This window comes from Schistocerca piceifrons, chromosome 8, assembly GCF_021461385.2.
Source record: "Schistocerca piceifrons isolate TAMUIC-IGC-003096 chromosome 8, iqSchPice1.1, whole genome shotgun sequence".
In the NCBI taxonomy this organism is placed as follows: domain Eukaryota; kingdom Metazoa; phylum Arthropoda; class Insecta; order Orthoptera; family Acrididae; genus Schistocerca; species Schistocerca piceifrons.
The window spans coordinates 19,976,201-19,997,920 of NC_060145.1; the positions used below are offsets into that span (position 1 = coordinate 19,976,201).

At 43.3% G+C, this 21,720-nt stretch overlaps 1 protein-coding gene across 1 annotated transcript in view; it reads left to right on the top strand.

Annotated features, from left to right (window-relative positions):
- The first annotated feature begins 384 nt into the window (after nucleotides 1-384).
- LOC124711514 (midasin-like) overlaps nucleotides 385-21,720 on the top strand; it is a 155,758-nt gene continuing 134,422 nt past the window's right edge. The window contains exons 1-4 of the mRNA XM_047241629.1: nucleotides 385-398; nucleotides 1,184-1,369; nucleotides 14,325-14,471; nucleotides 17,376-17,514. Coding sequence (XP_047097585.1) covers nucleotides 385-398; nucleotides 1,184-1,369; nucleotides 14,325-14,471; nucleotides 17,376-17,514 — 486 coding nt within the window. The remainder of the gene's footprint in view (nucleotides 399-1,183; nucleotides 1,370-14,324; nucleotides 14,472-17,375; nucleotides 17,515-21,720) is intronic.

Sequence of the window (21,720 nt, forward strand, 5' to 3'; positions counted from 1 at the left end):
TCCCCCCTCTCCTCATCCCCCCTCTCCTCATCCCCCCTCTCCTCATCCCCCCTCTCCTCCTCCCCCTCTCCTCCTCCCCCTCTCCTCCTCCCCCTCTCCTCCTCCCCCTCTCCTCATCCCCCTCTCCTCATCCCCCTCTCTTCCTCCCCCCTCCCCCTCCTCCCCCTCTCCTCCTCTCCCTCTCCTCCTCTCCCTCTCCTGCCACCTGTTGACAGAGCTGCAAAGTTCACACAGCTCAGCACAGCCTCCTTGACTGTCAAACACTGATCTTTCGACTGTCATAACGTTTACCAATTGAGCTGCCGGTTTTAAACAGGACAAGCGTGCCCGGCTCCCTGTTGTTAAAAGTTTTTCTTAGGCATTTTCGGGACATATTGTCTCGACATGTATCTGCGTGAGTGAGTCAGTGTTTTATGAATGGTAGTGGAAAATGTTATCACACAATTCAGGCTTTAACATCCAGTTTTTGTTGTTAGTGATTTTTCTTTTATGGGCTTTAGGCCACGGTCAGAGGTGTATGCCTCTGCCCAATGCTTCGTCTCTCAGTGCTATGGACATTGTCAGTTTGTGCAAAGCTTCAGAAAGCGATATCGAAGTTAAATTCGGCAAACTGGTCACTTTATTTATTTATTTATTTTTCTTTTACAATGATTACTGACTTCTTTTCTGTTAAAGAAATTAATTTCCTACATTGGCTGTTTTTTTTTAATTTTTTTTTTATTTATTTTTTTTTTTTACATCCATTTTAATTTTATTTTGCACACTACAGCATTCTGGTTTTGTAGCAATTTTCAAGCAAAATCTTTAGCCAATTAAACACACATTTTGGGTTACAGTCACATAATTACGTATGTGATATTTGGTTTGCTGGGCTAAAGAACTGTAGCCGTGATACCCGGCAGTACAAACCTGTCCGTGTAGCGTCCATCCTCGACTTGTTTGTCAGTCTGATGCTCCTTCACACTAGTAAATGGCTTGACTGCATATTACTGTTCATACTGAACCAAATATAGCGGCTCTTGAGCTCAACTGTCCACACACTGAGCATAAAATTGTATGACTACAACCCAGAACATATGTATTTAATGGGTTTAACACAAATGCAGGAAACTAATTTCATTCAATAAGTGTATTATGGCTGTGGACTCTGTTGCAAATAAAACATTTATTTTTTTCTTTGTAGGTTCACAGAATTCTTTGTAGATGAACTTACATCAGAGAGTGATTTGAAAGAAATGATGCATTGTTACATTGGACAACTTGGACTCGGAGCAAGAAAAATAAAGGATTTAGTGCAGTTCTATTGCAAACTGAAAAATGTTGACAGTTATAGTCTTTGTGATGGGACTGGAAATAAACCACACTACAGGTGAGAAACAGATAAATTGGCCCACCTTTAGATTGCTGTTTCGATTCCTGTGATTGGAAGAAATGCCTATGAAAGTTCACAGTATGTCAGACACAATTATTTATTTCTACTTTAAAGTGTATGTTTTTGAATAACATTTAGATAATTTTTTGCTACTTGAAAAATTGTGGAAGTATGACACTCTTTAAAATGTTTCTGAAGTTACACCTAAAACTTTTTTACAAATAGCAGATAATATTTGAAATTCACTGACAAATGTGTATATAGCACTTGTGATTAATAACTTGGGGTGAAACTGTCCAGTGTTGGTATTTATTCTGAATGTGTGTGAAAATTAGGGCAAGAGACAATATTCACAAATATCAGAATAAAACAAGTAGAATTGCCTTAGTAAAATTAGTTACTGTCTTGTGTTAAGAGTACTATGGGCTATTTTTATTCGATACCTGTGTCATGATCGTCACCACCACCAACACGCCTTATGTTATATCATTGTCTTCCTCTTTCCTTATCTTGTAAGATCGAGCAAAGGATATTCTTAATCTGTTTCCCATCCTTTTAGTTGGCTACATGTCCTGTGGCAGTCCATTGTCTCAATTAGACGTCCAATCCATCTTCTTTGCATTTACGTTACAGACTCAATTACATCTTCTGCTCAGGCTGCACCCAGAGTAGATTAATTTGTTTTTCTGTCATTCTTAAGAATTCCCAATAAGCATGTCTCCTTTGCTAGTGTACCAAAAGTATGGCAGGCTATTATTATTCTTCTTTTAATTTATTTTGCTATCTTTTCGGTCGTCAATGACAGCCTCAAATACAGAAACTACTCTGTTGGTTCTGTGATTTCATTGTTAATGTGTACAACTTTTTTTCGGTGCATTGATTATACCTTATTTTAGTCTTAACTGGAGTGATTTTTCAGGTCTACTTTCAGACTTGCTCTGTTATGTTTTGAAACAATATAATGAAGGGATAGTTGCTACTCACCAGAGAGAGGAGATGCTGAGTCGCAGAAAGGCACACCACAAAGACTGTCACACAATTAGCTTTCAGCCAAGAAGGCTCTTGTCAAAAATAGACAACATACACGTACACACACACTCACGCAAACACAACTCACACACACATGAGCACAGTATCTGGCAGCTGCAGCCAAATTGCAAGCAGCAGGGCATAGTGGGAGATGCAACCAGATGGGAGTACAGAGGAGGCTGGAGTGGTGAGGGGGAGGGGTAGCAAGGTAGGGATGGGGGACGGCAAAGTGCTGCTGGGAGTGTGCAGGGACAAGGTGGAGAGAGGGTAAGGCAGCTAGGTGCGGTCAGGAGGTTAGACAGATGGTTGGGGGAGGGGGGGGGGGGGGGGGTGGTGGGGGGGGGGAGGGTAGCGGAAAAGGAGGGTAGAAAAGAACTGTGGGTGCGTTGGTACACTAGAGGACTGCATAGTGCTGGGTTGGGAACAGGGAAGGGGCTAGAGGGTCAGGACAAAGACTAATGGAAGTGGAAGCCAGGAGGGTTATGGGAACATGGGATATATTGCAGGGAGAGTTCCCACGTGTTCAATTCAGAAAATCTGGTATTGGTGGGAAAGAGCCATAGGGCACGGACTGTGAAGCACTCACTGAAATGAAGGACATCGTGTTGGGTGGTGTGCTCAACAACAGGGTGGTCCAGTTTTCTGAATTGTGCAAGTGGGAACTCTCCCTGTAATATATCCGATATTCCCGTAACCCTCCTGCTCTCAACCTTCGTTGATCATTCTCCTTAACCATCTAGCCCCTTCCCTGTTCCCATTCCAGCACTACACAGCCCTCTATTCCACCAGTGCACCAGTCTCTTTAATTCTCTCCTTTTCTGCTAACCCCCCCCCTCTCTCCCCTGCCCACCATCTAACCTCCCAACTCCACCTATCTGCCCCACTCTCCACCATGTCCCTGTATGCTCCCAGCAGTGCTTTACCATCCCCCACCTCTATCCTGCTATACTCCCCCTCCCCCAGCCTCTTCCTTAACCCCCCTCCCCCAGCCTCTTCCTTAACCCCCCTCCCCCAGCCTCCTCCTTAACCCCCCTCCCCCAGCCTCCTCCTTAACCCCCCTCCCCCAGCCTCCTCCTTACACTCCCCCCCTCCCCCTGCACTCATGGTTGCCTCTTCATAATGCCCTGCTGCTCGCAGTCTGGCTCCAGCTGCCAGACACTATGTTCGTACATGTGTGATTTGGGTTTGTGTTTGACAAAGGCCTTGTTGGCTGAAAGCTAATTGTGTGATGGTCTTTTTGTTGTGCCATTCTGCGACTCTGCATCCCCCCCCCCCCCCCCCCCCCCCCATACGGTGAGTGGCAACTATCGCTTTCATTGTATTGTTACATTCCATCCTCCATTTTTGAGTGTTTCTTTATGTTAAGTTTTTCTTTTATTTATTTACCTTTGCGTCCACTGTAGCAGAATGTACAATATTACCATCAAAAAGAAGGCAATTCAAATCTCTGCCAATACATTTATCTGACTTTCCTCACTTTAGTGGTCCAAAATAGGAGAATGGCCAGTTTATGGCAAAATATTTTATCTCAAAAAATTCTACATTGGCCTAGAATCATTGAGGAGAACTAGAAGAATTATTGAGAAGTAAAGCCCATTTTTACATAAGCAACTGCTTGTTGTAAGTGCAAGTCACATGCTTGCAAGTAAATTAACATGTAACCGCATTGTGAGTAGGATGGTGATGTCAGTGATCAATTGGCTGTGTGAGTATGTAGTTTTAGGATTTTGAGTATGCTGAAGACTGCACATGCAGAAACAAGCCACTGTGGCATTGTCTGCTAACACAGGAAGTCAACTTATCTTTGGCATGCTCACTCCTTGTACACTAATGGATTTTGTGATTTTATATTTTCTTAATCTTTATTTTGTTTGCTTTGTTGTTGTGACATGGCAATGGTTGCAAAGTTGCAAAGTATGTTTTTTCCTACCGGTGTTCTTCCACAAGAGATAGGAAATAATGGAATGTAAAAAGGTGTTGAAGTTTTACAATACATGGACAAAAAAAAGGCTTACACTGTACACAAACAAGAAAGAAAATAGGTAAATAGTTTTTTTAGTAAAATTGATTCAGCAGTGAAAAGATTAGATCTGTTAAACAAGAGAGATAAAACAATGAAAAATCCAGGGTGGGAAAATGACAATATATGAAAAGGATATTTGTTCTGCATGCCAACTAGCTCTGCAGATGATGAAGAAATTGAAGAAATGTATGAGGAAATCAAAGAAATTATTCAGATAGTGAAGGGAGACGAAAATTTAATAGTCATGGGTGACTGGAATTCGGTAGTGGGAAAAGGGAGAGAAGGAAACGTAGTAGGTGAATATGGATTGGGGCTAAGAAATGAAAGAGGAAGCCGCCTGGTAGAATTTTGCACAGAGCACAACTTAATCATAGCTAACACTTGGTTCAAGAATCATAAAAGAAGGTTGTATACATGGAAGAAGCCTGGAGATACTGAAAGGTTTCAGATAGATTATGTAATGGTAAGACAGAGATTTAGGAACCAGGTTTTAAATTGTAAGACATTTCCAGGATCAGATGTGGACTCTGACCACAATCTATTGGTTATGAACTGAAACTGAAGAAGCTGCAAAAAGGTGGGAATTTAAGGAGATGGGACCTGGATAAACTGACTAAACCAGAGGTTGTACAGATTTTCAGGGAGAGCATAAGGGAACAATTGACAGGAATGAGGGAAAGAAATACAGTAGAAGAAGAATGGGTAGCTTTGAGAGATGAAATAGTGAAGACAGCAAAGGACCTAGTAGGTAAAAAGTCGAGGGCTAGTAGAAATCCTTGGGTAACAGAAGAAATATTGAATTTAATTGATGAAAGGAGAAAATATAAAAACACAGTAAATGAAGCAGGCAAAAAGGAATACAAACTTCTCAAAAATGAGATCGACAGGAAGTGCAAAATGGCTAAGCAGGGATGGCTAGAGGACAAAAGTAAGGATGTAGAGGCTTATCTCACTAGGGGTAAGATAGATACTGCCTATAGGAAAATTAAAGAGACCTTTGGAGAAAAGAGAATCACTTGTATGAATATCAAGAGCTCAGATGGAAACCCAGTTCTAAGCAAAGAAGGGAAAGCAGAAAGGTGGAGGGAGTATATAGAGGGTCTATACAAGTGCAATGTACTTGAGGACAATATTATGGAAATGGAAGAGGATGTAGATGAAGATGAAATGGGAGATACGATACTGCGTGAAGAGTTTGACAGAGCACTGAAAGACCTGAGTCGAAACAAGGCCCCGGGAGTAGACAACATTCCATTAGAACTACTGACGTCCTTGGGAGAGCCAGTCCTGACAAAACTCTACCATCTGGTGAGCAAGATGTATGAGACAGGCGAAATACCCTCAAACTTCAAGAAGAATATAATAATTCCAATCCCAAAAAAGGCAGGTGCTGACAGATGTAAAAATTACTGACCAATCAGTTTAATAAGTCACAGATGCAAAATACTAACGCGTATTCTCTACAGACAAATGGAAAAACTGGTAGAAGCTGACCTCGGGGAAGATCAGTTTGGATTCCGTAGAAATATTGGAACACGTGAGGCAATACTGACACTACGACTTATCTTAGAAGATTAAGGAAAGGCAAACCTACGTTTCTAGCATTTGTAGACTTAGAGAAAGCTTTTGACATTGTTGACTGGAATACTCTCTTTCAAATTCTAAAGGTGGCAGGGTAAAATACATGGAGTGAAAGGCTATTTACAATTTGTACAGAAACCAGAGGGCAGTTATAAGAATCAAGGGGCATGAAAGGGAAGCAGTGGTTGGGAAGGGAGTGAGACAGGGTTGTAGCCTCTCCCCGATGTTATTCAATCTGTATCTTGAGCATGCAGTGAAGGAAACAAAAGAAAAATTCGGAGTAGGTATTAAAATCCATGGAGAAGAAATAAAAACTTTGAGGTTTGCCGATGACATTGTGATTCTGTCAGAGACAGCAAAGGGCTTGGAAGAGCAGTTGAACAGAATGGACGGTGTCTTGAAATGAGCATGTAAGATGAATGCCAACAAAACCAAAACGAGGATAAAGGAATGCAATCGAATTAAATCAGGTGATGCTGAGGGAATTAGATTAGGAATGAGACACTTACAGTAGCAGATGAGTTTTGCTATTTGGGGAGCAAAATAACAGATGATGGTCAAAGTAGAGAGGATATAAAATGTAGACTGGCAATGGCAAGGAAAGCATTTCTGAAGAAGAGAAATTTGTTAACATCGAGTATAGATTTAAGTGTCAGGAAGTTGTTTCTGAAAGTATTTGTATGGAGCGTAGCCATGTATGGAAGTGAAACATGGATGATAACTAGTTTGGACAAGAAGAGAATAGAAACTTTTGAAATGTGGTGCTACAGAAGAATGCTGAAGATTAGATGGGTAGATCATATAACTAATGAGGAGGTATTGAATAGGATTGGGGAGAAGAGAAGTTTGTGGCACAACTTGACTAGAAGAAGGGATCGGTTGGTAGGACATGTTCTGAGGCATCAAGGGATCACCCATTTAGTATTGAAGGGCAGTGTGGAGGGTAAAAATCGTAGAGGGAGACCAAGAGATGAATACACTAAACAGCTTCAGAAGGATGTAGGTTGCTGTAGGTACTGGGAGATGAAGCAGCTTGCACAGGATAGAGTAGCATGGAGAGCTGCATCAAACCAGTCTCAGGAGTGAAGACCACAACAACAACAACAACATCATCATTTGTTCTGTACCTTATAGCAGAGATGTTGAGCCAGAGATAGGCACAAGAAAAGACTGTCAAATAAGTAAGCTTGTGGCCAAAAAGCCTTCATTGAAATTAGACCACACACACACACACACACACACACACACACACACACACACACACACGTGCACGCAAACGCAACTCACACACACACATACCCTTAGTCTCTGGCTGCCGAGGCCAGACTCACAAGAGAAATAGTTTTTGATGTTGCTTGGCGCTTGGAAAGAAAACAATATACAATGGATAAAGTAGAAAGATGCTATATACAGCCATCTAAATATTTTGTGACGTGTTTTTAAATAGGAGTCCATATTTCCTTGAATAAATAAATGTGGATGTTTTGATTTGTTTGGATGATATGTTTCCTATTCTTTCAGCTCTCACAAGTATGAAGAACTTAATATACAACCTTAGACAAGCACATCCACTAAGAATTTAGCATTGGTTCTCAATAAATTCTGTTATCATTGGTTATTGTTACAATCTGTTACAATACTTTGATTCTTTGGTTCGTCATAATTTCAATTTCACTGTTTATCTGGCAAACTGCATAGAAAACGTCTCTCCCAACATGTGCAGTTTTGACACTGACATGTCAACAAAAATATCCACTCAGGACATGTGAGACAGGGTACACACACAAAATGCCAGGGGTGCTGCAGTAGACCCACTTGCCACAAGTAATCAATTGAGACAAGGAAGTCACTCATGTGAAAGAGGCTTTAGTAGTATAAACACCTGATCAGTAGCCGAAGTTCTTATCACAAAACCAGCCCCTCGGAGGGCTCGCAACTCTGTGGTGAGTTTGTGCTTGGTTACCGTGGGGCCCCAGCTGTTTGTAGCACCTTTTGTGTTCCATGCCACCTGTCTACGCTCCTGTTATTGTGCCACGTATCGTGATAAGCGGGCCTTTCATTAGATCTGGTGAAGTGCCCTACTCTGTTATTCGCAAGTTACTGGTCAGTCAAAAGTGCTGCATTTTACCACCTGGCACTTGCTCCACAAAGGGCAGGGCCAGGTAGACTTGTGACCTCAAATTCAGCACCACGGTTGTAAAATCATTTAGTGTCATTACAGCATCCCCGTCTCCTTCTCATCCAGCTGTGCAACGATCCACCAAATCTTCGCCTCCGGTGGTGAAATCACCCGCTACACAACCAGAAGGTCAGAAAGGACAGAAGGAATACTCCCGTGAAAACTTTTATATTCTTCCAGCCAACAAACATTTGAGTCTTCAATTGGCAACCACAAAGGCTCCAAGATATCAAACAAAGAGAAACGGTCTTCTCCTTCACTACATCTGAGATATTCTACAATGTGTCGCTGCATTATAGCTTCACCTGGCTGACCTCCATTTTACCAGTGTGCACTGCCAACTGTTTTTATGCACTGGAGTCCACAGGCCAACCAAGTGAGAATGCAGTTGCCTCTGTAGATGTCATGAGTCTTCGAGGGCTGGCACTCAGCAGCCATCGAGGTGACAACCCTTTATTTTTGCCCCCCTCCCCTTTCTCTGTCATGAATCTCCTCCGATGGAATGTTCGTGGCATTAGATCCAACAATTACGGGTGCTCTTGGAATCGCAGCGTCCAGTTGTTTTCTGCCTCCGGGAAACAAAATTGCATCATCACGACTGCTTTGACCTCTCACAGTTCTTTCCAGTCTGCTTTGACTTTCCCCCCAAGGACAGCATTCCATCTCATTAGGGTGTCATGCTGCTTATCTGGGATGATGCACATAGTCAAACCATTGTACTGAACACTGGGCTGCAAGCTGTTGCAGTCTGCATTTTTTTTCTGCTCTTTGTAACGTCTATATATCCTTCTGTCATTCAGTGTCATCAGGGGAGACTTCCTCCAATTTAATGGTCAACTCCCTCACCCCCTTTTGCTGCTCGGTGACTTTAACACACATTGTCCCCTCTGGGGCTCTTCCAGAACTTGTCTGCTTGTGCGCTTTTGGCTGACCTTTTCAATCAACTCAATCTCATCTGACTTAACACTAGAGCCCCCACGTCCTTTCCATACTCGACGCACACCTATTCCCACTTGGATCCCTCGTTCTGCACTGCCCAGTTCTCCTGTCATCTCGAGTGGTCCGTCCTCTCCGACACATACTCGTGTGATCGCCAAACAACATTTCCCCAGTTGTGATGACTGTGTAGAATGGCTTACAAACGTTATCCTTGTTGCTCCAGAACATTCCATTCCTCACATTTCATCTTTACTGTGCTGTGTCCCAGCCCCTAGCTGGACTGAGGTTTGCTACGACACAATTCGTGTGTGGAGACGTGCTCTCCGCATTTTTAACCATCACCATATGATGGCAAACTGTTTTTGTTATAAATATTTGCGTGTGCGGTGTCATTGCAGCCTATAGCAACCTAGCTGGATTTTATTTACTAGTCCTTTTAACAGTTCATGCCACTTCCTCTTCCATCGTGTGAGCCAGTCTCTAGCGACTCTTTGGGACCGAGGTCCATTCCCCAATTTCTGGCCTGACCGTGGCAGTTGATGTCTCTCTGGACCTCCTGGAGTCCATTTTCGGCTACTGCTCTGGCAGCTTAACTTCCTGTTACTTTCCACTTCCCTGATGGATGTCAACCCTTCACCACCTTGGCTTCATGCTGCGACGGCTCATGTTCACCGTAGACTTCATTCGCTTCCCAAGGAAACTACTGCAGACGTGATCTGTCACTGTAAGTTTCTCGACCTTCACACGGAACTTAGTAATAGTACCTTTGCGTATATGATGGCTCTTGGACTGACTGTGGCGTCGGGTGTGCCTTCACCGTTGGCACTGACAATTTTTGGTATTGGCTTCCAGCACACTGCTCAATATTTATTGCAGAGCTCTTCACCCTATATCAGGCAACGCAATGCAGCTGCTGACACAGGCTTTTCAATTCTGTCATATTCTCTGATTCTCTCAGTGCCCTTTAGAGCCTCTGTGTGCTGTACACAGTCCATTCTTTAGTGCAACAGGTTGAAGAAAACCTCCACTTGCTCACTCCTGAGGGAGATGATGTGATGTTCGTGTGGGTTCCCGGTCTCGTCGGTCTGATGGGAAACGAATCTGCTAATCCTGCTGCCAAGGCTGCATTCCTCCTACCTCGGCCAGCAAGTTCTTCCATTCCATCCTATTATCTCCATGTTGCTGTCTGTCAGAAGGTGATGTCACTTTCGTGTCACCACTGGTCTTCCGTTCATGGGAACATGCTCCGGGGGATTAAACCTCTCCCAGAGGCTTGGCTGACCCCCTCTCGGCCCTCACGCCATGAGGAGATCATTTTAGCTGGGTCACATTTTGGGCACTGTCATTTTAGCCGTCATCATTTGTTAAGTGGTGATCCCTCACCACCTTGTACTCATTGTCATCAACCTTTGATAGTGTGCCATTTCCTGACCAAATGCCCTTTTTTTTAACCACTTACATTTCAATGTATATTTGCCTTCTGAGTTATTGGGCATTTTTACGAACGACCCGTCAACCACATTTTACCTTTTATCTGTCATAGCAGTATAGCAGTGGACATTATTTAATCTTTAGTTCAGGACCCCAGTGTGTCTACAGTGTATTTGTGGGTCTTTCTCCAAAAGGAAGTCCTTGTTCTTAGCTCTCTTTCCTCCCACTGACTGTGCTTAACGTGTAGTAATTTTTAATTCCTTTTTTTGTATTACTGTGTTGAGGTTCTGACATGGGCGCTTATGACCTTAGTTGGTTTTGCACTCTAAAACAAAACAAAACAAAACAAAACAAAACAGTCGCCAAACCAAAATAGATGGAAAGATTTGTAACTGTCCCATGTTGCTGTGAAGTGTAAAAGGAGATAATGATTAGTGTGTCACTGCCCACACAAGACAATAGTTATTTTTTCTTACTTTATTATTATATTCTGTTATTTGTAAAAATGGTATATTAATCCTAAATCTTGGAAACATATGTTATTTGTAAAAATAGTACCCTAATCTTAAATCTTAAAAACATATAAAGCAAATGATAATGTTAACAAAGAGATAGAGGGGCTGGCCAGTACTTACCTCAGCTCAGTACAGCCGATAGATACACATAAAACAGAAACGAAAATTTACGTTCCTAGCTTTCGGAACAAATGTTCCTTCATCGCGGAGGAGAGAGGGGAAAGAAAGGGAAGAAGGGAAAGGAGATTCAGTTACTCACAACCTAGGTTATGAAGCAAAAGGGAAAGGAAAATAGGGAGGGTAGCAAGGATGGAGGCATGGTTGTCAGAGGGAAGCCAAAGATATTCTACTGTAAGTACTGTGCCAGCTTCAAACCAAAGAGGATGCATACAGAAGTAAAGAGGTATATAGTATAAAGATAAACACAACTATGTAGGATGAAAAGATGCGTGAATGGCTAAAGAGGAAAGGGAAAGAGGATAAGACTGGAGAGTAAATGGGAGTGAGGTTGTTTAACGTAGGTTCAGTCCAGGGGGATGGCGGGATGAAAGGATGTGTTGGAGTGCAAGTTTCCATCTCCGCAGTTCAGAGGGACTGGTGTTGGGTGGGAGAAGCCAAATGGCACACACGGTGTAGCAGGTTCCTAGGTCCCTAGAATTATGCTGGAGGGCATGCTCCGCTACTGGGTATTGGGCATCTCCTAGGCGGACAGTTCGTCTGTGTCCGTTCATGCGCTCAGCCAGTTTAGTTGTTGTCATGCCGATGTAAAAGGCTGTGCAGTGCAGGCATGTCAGTTGATAAATGACATGTGTAGTTTCACACGTGGCCCTGCCTTGAATTGCGTATGTTTTACCAGTAGCGGGGCTGGAGTAGGTGGTTGTGGGGGGGATGCATGGGGCAGGTTTTGCGGCGGGGTCGGTTACAGGGGTAGGAACCGCTGGGTAGAGAAGGTAGTCTGGGAATATTGTAGGGTTTAACAAGGATGTTACGGAGGTTAGGGGGGTGACGAAAAGCAACTCTGGGTGGTGTGGGGAGAATTTTGTCAAGGGATGATCTCATTTCAGGGGTTGACTTGAGAAAGTCATATCCCTGGCGGAGTAATTTGTTGATGTTTTTGAGGCCAGGATAATATTGGGTGACAAGGGGGATGCTTCTGTGTGGTCTGCCCTCCGGATTAATGGCAGTTGGCCTGGCACACCAGCCAAACTGTGTGTGGTTTTTAGTCAGTTTTTCACACTTGTATAGGTGTCTAGCAGGATGGTAGTCCACAAGGCTTGTTCCTCATCTCTCTCACACACAAATAACTAAGATACAGCTACACAGAGCAAAATTTGCACAGTTTGCAGACAAATAGTGCACAAAAATTTCTCACTATGGAGTAGTTGTTGATGTTTGGGGTGAGAGGAATGGCACCCATACCGGAGTAAAAAGAAAAAGTAATTGCCAAATTGTAGGTAGATGATTTCCCATCATTAGTGGAGCATACCACAGATGAAACAGAAAAAAATGAAGAAGGTTGTGTAGTGAACATCATGGAAACACTAAACCTCATAAATGTTTCTGGTAAATCCAAGACATTATTTCATAGTCACTACCAAACTGCAAAGCGTCTTTCAAAAACTGTGAGTCATGTCACTATTGCAAAATGGTTTTTGCAGCTCAGGTATTGAAGAGCATAAAAGAATGAGCCATTTGAAGATAAGTGGCTTAGAGGGGTCCAGTAAATATCCTCATTGGTCTGTGGAGCAGTGGTGGAAATGGCTTTCAGGAAATGTGTTGTCACACTGTAAAAGTGTTATTTATAAGGGGCGAAGTGAACCTAGCATGTGCCTGCAAATGCTATGTATCTGAGAGTCTTGTGGTTACAGTGGAACTGGTTGAAATTGATGTAATGGCCTGAGGGTGTTTTCACTAATTTCAGTAAAAACCATCAGCTTTGACTGACAAGAAAACAAATTAAAGTGTGTATGAAAACAGTTTATAGACGACAAAAAACATGTTACACTATGCCAAATATTTGAATGTGGATATTTTTGGTACCTGCCTGTTAACACTATCCTTACAAAGGAAGAATTGTTGCATCATCATTCAAAGAAAAAGCCTGTTCAGTGCCTGAGTCTTACTCGTATTAAACATTTTTGGGGTGTGGTAGAGTGTCTGTTGCATATCCGATAAAAAGAAGTAATGAAGCTTCAGAAAAACCGGAAACAAATCTCATCTTCACAGTATCAAAGTATCAAGTAAGTGACAGGAGTTCTACATGCCATTAATCATATGACGGATATCTTTTGAGGGAAAAGTAGAATGTTTGGTGACTAGGAGTTGCACCAGTTTGTGTTGCTAGTGTAAAATGTTTCACTTAGAAATGAAAGTTAAGTTTTTTTAATAGTTTGACTCTGTTTCCCTCTTCTTTCAGATTGATCTCCTGAAGACCATATAACACACAACATTATTTCCATTGCAATAATTACCACTAGATTCCTCTTTGTTGCTTGTTGTATCTGTATTGGTCAACATTGTTGTTTATGATAAATTTATTGTGATGGTATGTAAAACACGTATACTCTGTTTCAGAAATGGCTTAATATGTAGAAATTATTCCACCAGCCATTTTCATTTCTCCATGATGATTCTTTCACTCTGAAATGGAGCCTGCAATGTTTTGAAACTACTTTGCAGATGAGAAGTTCCCAGAATGAATTTTCAGTCTCCAGTGGAGTGTGCACTGATTTGAAACATCCTGGCAGATTAAAACTGCATGCCAAGCTTTAACTCGAACCTGATGCATTTGTTTTTTGTTTTTTCTTTTTCTTTTTTTTTTTTTTTTTTTTTTTTTTTTTTCGGGCAAGTGCTCTGTGCCCAAACTATCCATCTAGGACTCATGATCTGCCTAGACAGCTTCACTTCCTCATGAAAGGCAAAGTTCCTAGGTTTGAGTCTTGGTTGGACACACAGTTTTAATCTGCCACGAAGTTTCACATTGGAGCACACTCCACTGCAGAATGAAAACTCCATTCTGTAAGTTTCGCAGGAGAGATTGTGTGAAATTTGGAAGGTAGGAGATGAGGTACTGGCAGAGGTAGAGCTGTGAGTTGTACTGGGACAGCTTATTCAGTAGAGCAGTTGCCCGTGAAAGGCAGAGTTTGCAGGATTGAGTCCCTCTCTGGCACAGTTTTAATCTTCCGGGAAGTTTATTTTCATAGTGATTTTGCTATTTTCTTAACTGATAATGTCCCAACTTATTACCTGTTGCAGTTTGCGGACATTGTGCCGAGCTCTGACTGTTGCTGCAAAAAACCTGTGTGGGTCGGTGCCACGTTCTCTGTATGAAGCCTTTTGTATGAGCTTTTTAACGCAGCTGGACTATAATTCTCATCCAGTTGTAGAGGGAGCTATAAGAGAGTAAGTAATAACACTATTATAAAAACTTGAAGTGATCACTAAAAACTAAAGCATTTCTGTAGTGTACTATTCACTTAAGTATAATTTTATTTTATGGTTATCACTTTGGTATCTCAATCCGAGACCACATTGCTCATAAATGGAGTACATAACCATTACATGTACGGAGAATACAGTTACGTTCAATTTTTAAGACTTTTTTAACATTGGCCTCTTAGCTTTTCATTGGTGAGGGCGATGTGAGTACTTTGAAGATATCAGTGATGCAAAGGTTGACATTATGTAAAAACCACAACAGTCTATGATTGCAGGTATTGTTTTTTTGACTAACAGGTTTCATTTGTAGTGATCATATTGAGATTGACCTGCATTCTTGAAGTTAATGGAAAGGCAAGGACTTCAGGGACACAGATTAATCTGAAGATGGTCATTACAACTGAAACTGGTCATTGAATAAAACAGATACATACTTGCGGTTTTCAGATTTAATTTTTTCTTCTCCATGGCTCTTGACAAAACCGTTTGCTGTGTGCAGAATTTAATCGTGGAATAACTTTAGAATAATGATAAGTAAAGATATTAACTGTGTGGCTTATTTAAAAAAAAGTGTATTTTTGGATGGACATGTTATGGTGACCAACAGCCACTCTATGATTTGTTATTTGTCTGGATACATTTCAGGTGGTACTCATTTTCATCCAGAAGCAATTTTATAAAATATTTCTAGCATGAAAATGGGCAATGTGTGTTTATGTCAATGACAATGAATAAATAAGTGCTTGCTGTTAATCACTGCAAAATGTCCCACCAAAAGTATATATTGGCTGTGAGGTATGATTCACTAAAAAGCTTCAAAGATATGTGCTTTTCTCCACTTGCTTTTTTTTTCCACAACTAAATTTTACACATTTTTATTTCCTTTCATTTGCAGTTGTACTCTTTCTATTTCTCACGAAGTTCTTATCTCTCTTTTATGCTGAGGGGGAAGTCCTGGGTCAAATTTAAATAATGCAAGGAGTAAATGAAGCAACTCACAACATACACTGCTGGGTGGGGTGAAGGGTGAGAGGGAGGCAATGCCCTCAAGGACAAGGCCATTTTATTGACAAGCAATGTGACAGCTTGTTCATCATTGTAGGAGTATTTGATACTAAAGGCAGACCAAATGAAACTCGTCACAGCAAAGGGTGAGGAAACAGTCGTATCAGTTCATTACGTAGCCCCCTCTGCGGCAGCACACCTGCATATTCTCACGTGCAAATGATCGTGAAGTTGCCAAATGTCATCCTATAATATATTGTCCCAAACATCTTGCTCCATTTGTTGCAGTTTGTCAACGGTTCTTGCAGCTCTGGAGATTGACTTAAGTTCCCATTTCGCCATGTCCTGTACTTGTTCATTTGGTGAGAAATATAGTGATCTCGTCGGCCGGGGCAGTTATTGTACACCACGAAGAGCACCTCGCATCGCACTAGCCGTATGTGGACATGCACTGTACTGCTGAAAAAGCACATTACCTTCATTTTTTTTTAAAACTGACTGTAACACAAGGATAACAACCTGATGTGCATTTTATTGGGCAGTACCCTACATTACCCTGCAGAAACACCAAATGTGACAGCAAGTTGCAGCTAGACTGTGGTGAGGTGTTGTATTGGATGAATTGGGGGATAATAAAAATAAAGCAGGATGGGGAACGGTGGCCAGTGACTGCAAAGGAAAGGCAACAGTCACACAGGACGGGACTCTGGCACCGGCAGACTAGCCCTGGTGTGAGAGAGCTGTGTGGTGCACAAAGATGTGGGAGGCTGAGGTCAGTGGGACTGCAGGATCAAAGGGTGGAGTGCAAGAACAGTCCTCATTACAGTAGTTTGGAGAACACAATTTGGGTTGTGAGATGGCAGCGACTGTGAAACAGCCACTGAAGTTTAACCTGCTGTTCTCTTGGGCATATTCAGCCACTGAGTGATGAAAGTTGCTCGTGGCCAGTACTCTGAGGTGGCCATTAATTCTGGTGGACGGCTCGTCGGTTGTCGTGACCACGTAAAAGGTCGTGCATGAGCTGTAACAGAGCTGATTCAGTATACAACATTATTGCTTGCAGTAGTGGCTCTGCCTGTGACTGGATATACCTGTGAAGGAACTGGAGTAGGATGTGTTCTGTAGGTGCACAGGACAGGTTTTGCACAGGAGTCTTCCACAGGCGTGTGATGCGTGTGTACAAGGATGGACAAGAATATTCTGTACTTTGGGTGGACAGTGGAGTACCACATGGGGTGTGACAGGAAGCATTGGGGGTAAGATGTTCCTCATTTCTGGACGCGTATGTAGGTTGTCGAAGCCTTGGCGAAGTATGTCACTGAGTTGTTTGCTCTCCCAGCCAGTGGACTCCTTCCCTCCAACTGAGTCTTTCCCTTCTTCCTCCTTATCCCCTCATTTTTCCATCCAGTAAAATCCCTCACAACAGTCTAGCTGCGGACATGTGAATGTTTGTGTGTGTATTTTATACTAGTTTGCTGTGTAGCAAATTATTCAGTCTTGTTTATGCGCCTGTCTACCATTGTGTGGTTAGTTATTACTGTTACTTTCTCTGTTATTTATCATTTTTCTGTTGTCTTTGATGTTTAGATTTTACATCACATGCAACACATTATTTGGAGTACTCCAGAATTTCAATCTGTGCTATTTCTTCCATTTATTTCCTAGTTATTCCAGACACAATGTGTGTGTGTGTGTGTGTGTGTGTGTGTGTGTGTGTGTGTGTGTGTGTTTTATTCGAAACCTTGTTTTCTGGTGACTTTTACATTATAAGCATTGTTTATTTTCTTCTTTTGGGAGTTTTCTATATTTGTAGTACTTATGACTTTGATTTCCTATTCATTCAAATTGTGTTGGAATTTGCAGTGCTGTGCTGTCAGGTAAAAAAGACACTGGAAATGAATTAAACAGACAGTTGCCAGTACCTGCGAAAGAGAACTTGTATGTTTGTGTTGAAGGATTTTGGATCCGAAAAGGAACTCTGGATCCATTTATTCCACAGAAGGTAATAAATATTTGTAATACTCATTTTGTACTTTGTAATGTAACTAAACTATGGAAAATCCAGGATGGAATGTAACAGTATTATGAAAAGGAAAGTTGCTGTCTTGTGTGTGTGTGTGTGTGTGTGTGTGTGTGTGTGTGTGTGTGTGTGTGTGTGTGTGTTTGTCTTATTTTTGATGAGAACCTTGTCGGCCAAAACCTTATATTGTGACAGTCTTTTTTGTTGTGCCTATCTGCAACTCAGCATCTCCACTATATAATGAGTGGTAACTTTTGTTTTCATTATTTTATTATAATGTAATTGGATAGATAAATTGGTGGTGGCAGGAGAACACAAATATAAAAGGTATTACGCATGCAGGCTTTCAGAGCCAGTGGCTCCTTTTCTGGCAGAATGGTTGAAGGGGAAGAAAGAGGGGTGAAGGGAAAGGACTGGAGAGGCTCAGTGAAAGGGGTACAGTGCAGAAAAGTCACCCAGAACCCATGCCTGGGGAGTCTTACTTCTAATTCCATCGAGTAAGTCTCTCCCAACCCAGTGTTGTGGGCAACTTTTCCGAACTCTGCCCATTTTCCTAAACCTCACCAGTGCGTTTCAATCACCTATCTTCTTTTCCCTTCAAACCTTCTGCGGGAAGGAGGAGCCACTAGCTCCGAAAGCTTGCATACGTAATACCTTTTATATTTGTGTTCTCCTGTCACTTGGTGAGCAGACTTTTTAGATATCCAATTACATTATATTTTCAATTTGTACTTTGTAATTGCATATAAGTGCAGTTGTAGATACTTAACAACCAATGACTGATAAGTGTACACGGTCAGAATGGTATCAGGAGCTCAGGCGGGTATCCGGGAGGCTATTCTTACACATAAAATGAGAAATGCTAGGAATCAGAGAAAAATGGAATTATCCCCAAGAATTACCACAAAGGGGTGCAATATTCACAGAAACTGGCTATGGCTGTAGAGTGAACCACGCACGGTCCTGACTAGAAAGAGCATTTCACTGTCAGTGAGGAGGACTGGTGTTCACATCCAGAGGGTAAGGAAGCTGACAGCAAGAGAGGAGCCACTGTTGCGACCGCTACCTCGCCGAAACCTCGTCTACCTCAGATGGTGGCACCGGGTCTTCCCATTGGCGGGTTTATGGAGAAAGTTGACTTCTTTCAGTCAGCAATACTGTGGTGGTGTCCCTAGCTCAGCATAATAGTGTGTGGGAGCCAGCCACAAGTACTGCAGAGTGGTTGAGGTAACTGCTCACGTCAATGGCTGAGGGTAAATTTACAAGATGGAAGTAGAATACAATACAAATTTTTATCATACATAAGCACAATTCATCTTTTAATTGGTGTCTGTATTTATGAGCAGAAAGATATTAAGAAGTAGGAAGTTGGATGTGCCTGCAAGTCATGAGTGTACTGGAAACATACGAATTTGAGGGAAACATTGTTTTCTCATTCCAGTTGTGGCACATTATCTGTATCATCTAAAGAAAAGTGATGATTCTAATATAGTTTAGTAAAAAAGTTATACTCACAGTTGTAATAATGTACAGAAAGTTCAGGTTGAGAATTAAGAATTATTTAGGAATAAAGCAGACAACTCACTGAAAGGCAGAAGCGCTGTGTCATCTAGGTACACAAACAAAAGGTACAGAGCTTTGCTAGCTTTTGAAAGGGACTTACTTTTTCAGGTTTGTAGGGAAAACATGCACGCAAAAACACACACACACACACACACACACACACACACACACACACACACACACACACACACACGCACACACGCACATGCCTGTCTCCCTACATTTTACTCATTTGACTGCCAGCTCTTTTCTGGCCCACCGTGATTGTACTGGGGCGAGGTGTGGGGTGGGGTAAGATGAGTTGAGGTGAGTGATGGAGAGAGGCGGGAGGGTGAGAGGGAGTTGCAGGGGAAGCGTCTAGCAGCTCGTGGGAGAGTGGGAAGCCGTCCGTGGGCTGGCTAGGAGTGCAGATAGAGGAGGCAGGTGGCTGACAGCTGGGCTTGCAATTTCACGGACTAGGGCGTGAGATGGCAGCACACAACTAGGCTAGCTAATGGGGGGCCCCAAATTGGATGGGGGTACTGGGGCAGGAGATGGTGCACGCGCCCCCCCCCCCCCCCCCCCCTCACACACACACAAACAAATTGGGTTTTCCCCCTGCGGGTCTGGGGGTGAGAATAGGCTTGAGGTATTCCTGCCTGTCGTAAGAGGCAACTAAAAGTATCTCACGTCTTTCGGCCTTTATGTGATGGTCCCATGTGGGGTTTGACCTCCATTTCAGAGCGAGCCAATTTGGGAAGGGTGCCTTACACATTGCACCGTGTCCATTGTGCATTGAGATCTTTAGCCCACTTTCTCGTCGTGGCATTGCAGTCCAACTCGTCCTCCATCTCTTGAGTGAGGACACCTTCCTGGGTGCGATTTCCTCCACCCACTATGTAGTGTCGTTTTCTATACTGTCGATGACCGTGGAATTATTTGCACCTCGTATCCAGCACGGTAGCCAGTCCGTTGTGGTGGGGCCGCCATGTACCCTGTTGGATGTAGTCCCCTGACTACACAGGGATTGCTCTGCTGATGTCTGTACCGTTAACTCCCCACATATGCCGAGGAGTAGATGCCCGTCACCCTGGGGCATCGGGACTCCTGGCAGTGGCCATCCTGCCAGGTGGCCTTTGTGCGGCTGGGTGGCATCTGTGTGGAGGGCACCTGGTCGGAGTGGGTGGCATCATGCTGGGTGACGCTCGATGAAGCGTACCACGTCATCACTCGCTGGTGATCAAACACCAGCAATCTCTAAGCATTCCGAGTCTCAGTACAATGCGAGGAAGTATGACCCTAAATCGTTCCCCTCCGTGGCCAGACCGTGGGAGGAATGTCAGGCTGAGGATGACAGTGAACCTTGTTTGCCCCGGTACCTCGTATGTACGAGAGCTGACGGGGACTCCTTTGTCTTGATGAAGCCTCAGTTATTTGTAGAGCATTTAGAGGACAAGTTTGGGGAGGTAGCATTCAGAGGACAAGTTGGGGGAGGTGGAGAGCTTGTCCAAAATGCGGTCAGGGTGAGTCTTGATAAAAACAGCATCCTCTGCCCAGTCAAGGGTATTACTCACTTGTGACAAGCTGGGGGATGTTTCCATTACCATCACGCCTCATAAGAGCTTAAATATGGTCCAGGGTATTATATTCCACAGGGACCTCCTTCTGCAGTCTGACGACAAGCTGCAAACCGACTTAGAGCGACGAGGAGTTCGTTTCATCCGGCACCACAGTCGGGGTCCGAGGGATAATCACGTTGCCACCGGTCCCTTCAACTTGGTCTTCGAGAGTGACACAGTACCCGAGAATGTCGAGGTGATGGTCTATCGCTGTGATGTCAAGCCATATATCCGTCCCCCAATTTGGTGCTTTAAGTGCTGGAAGTTCGGGCACGTGTCTTCCTGCTGTACTTCCAGCATCACATGTTGAGATTGTGGATGTCTGTACCATCTCAATACTCCATTTGCCCTGCCTCCCACCTGTGTCAACTGCGGAGAGCGTCATTCCCCTTGCTCACCAGACTGCAGGATTTTACAGCAAGAAAGGAAAACTGTGGAATACAAGACCCTGGACCGACTAACGTACACTCAGGCCGAGAGGAAATTTGAGTGCCTACATCCTGTGGCTATGACCTTCTCTTATGCTGCCGCTACGAGAACAGTTGTAGTCCCGTCAGTTCCACGTGTTCGAGTCAGTTCTCAGAGCCGGAAGACTACACCTGCCTTCTTGACGGTGGGGGGGCATTTCCCTCCTTTATCACCTGCCTCAGGAGGAGCACTTTCCCCCCAACCCTCAGGAATACTAGTCCCCACTTCTCATCCAGAGAAGCGTACGTCTTCTGTAGCTCCTCTTGCTAGGAAGGGGTCCCTTGGGTCACTCCCTTCCCAGGTTTCTGCTAGTGGTAAAGATGACTCCCGCCAGTGGCAGAAGTGCCCAAAAGCAGCTGGTCAGACGGCTTCACGATCAGCCTCGGTGATGCCCTCCCAGCCAGAGAAATCCAGAATGAAGACCCCCAAGACCAAGGGGTTTGTGGTGGCACTCACACCACTGCTGAGGATGAGGTGGAGATTCTGGCTTCCACTGAGGACCTAGATCTCACTGGGTCCTCAGACACAATGGGTGTCGATTGCACAGGTACTCATCTGG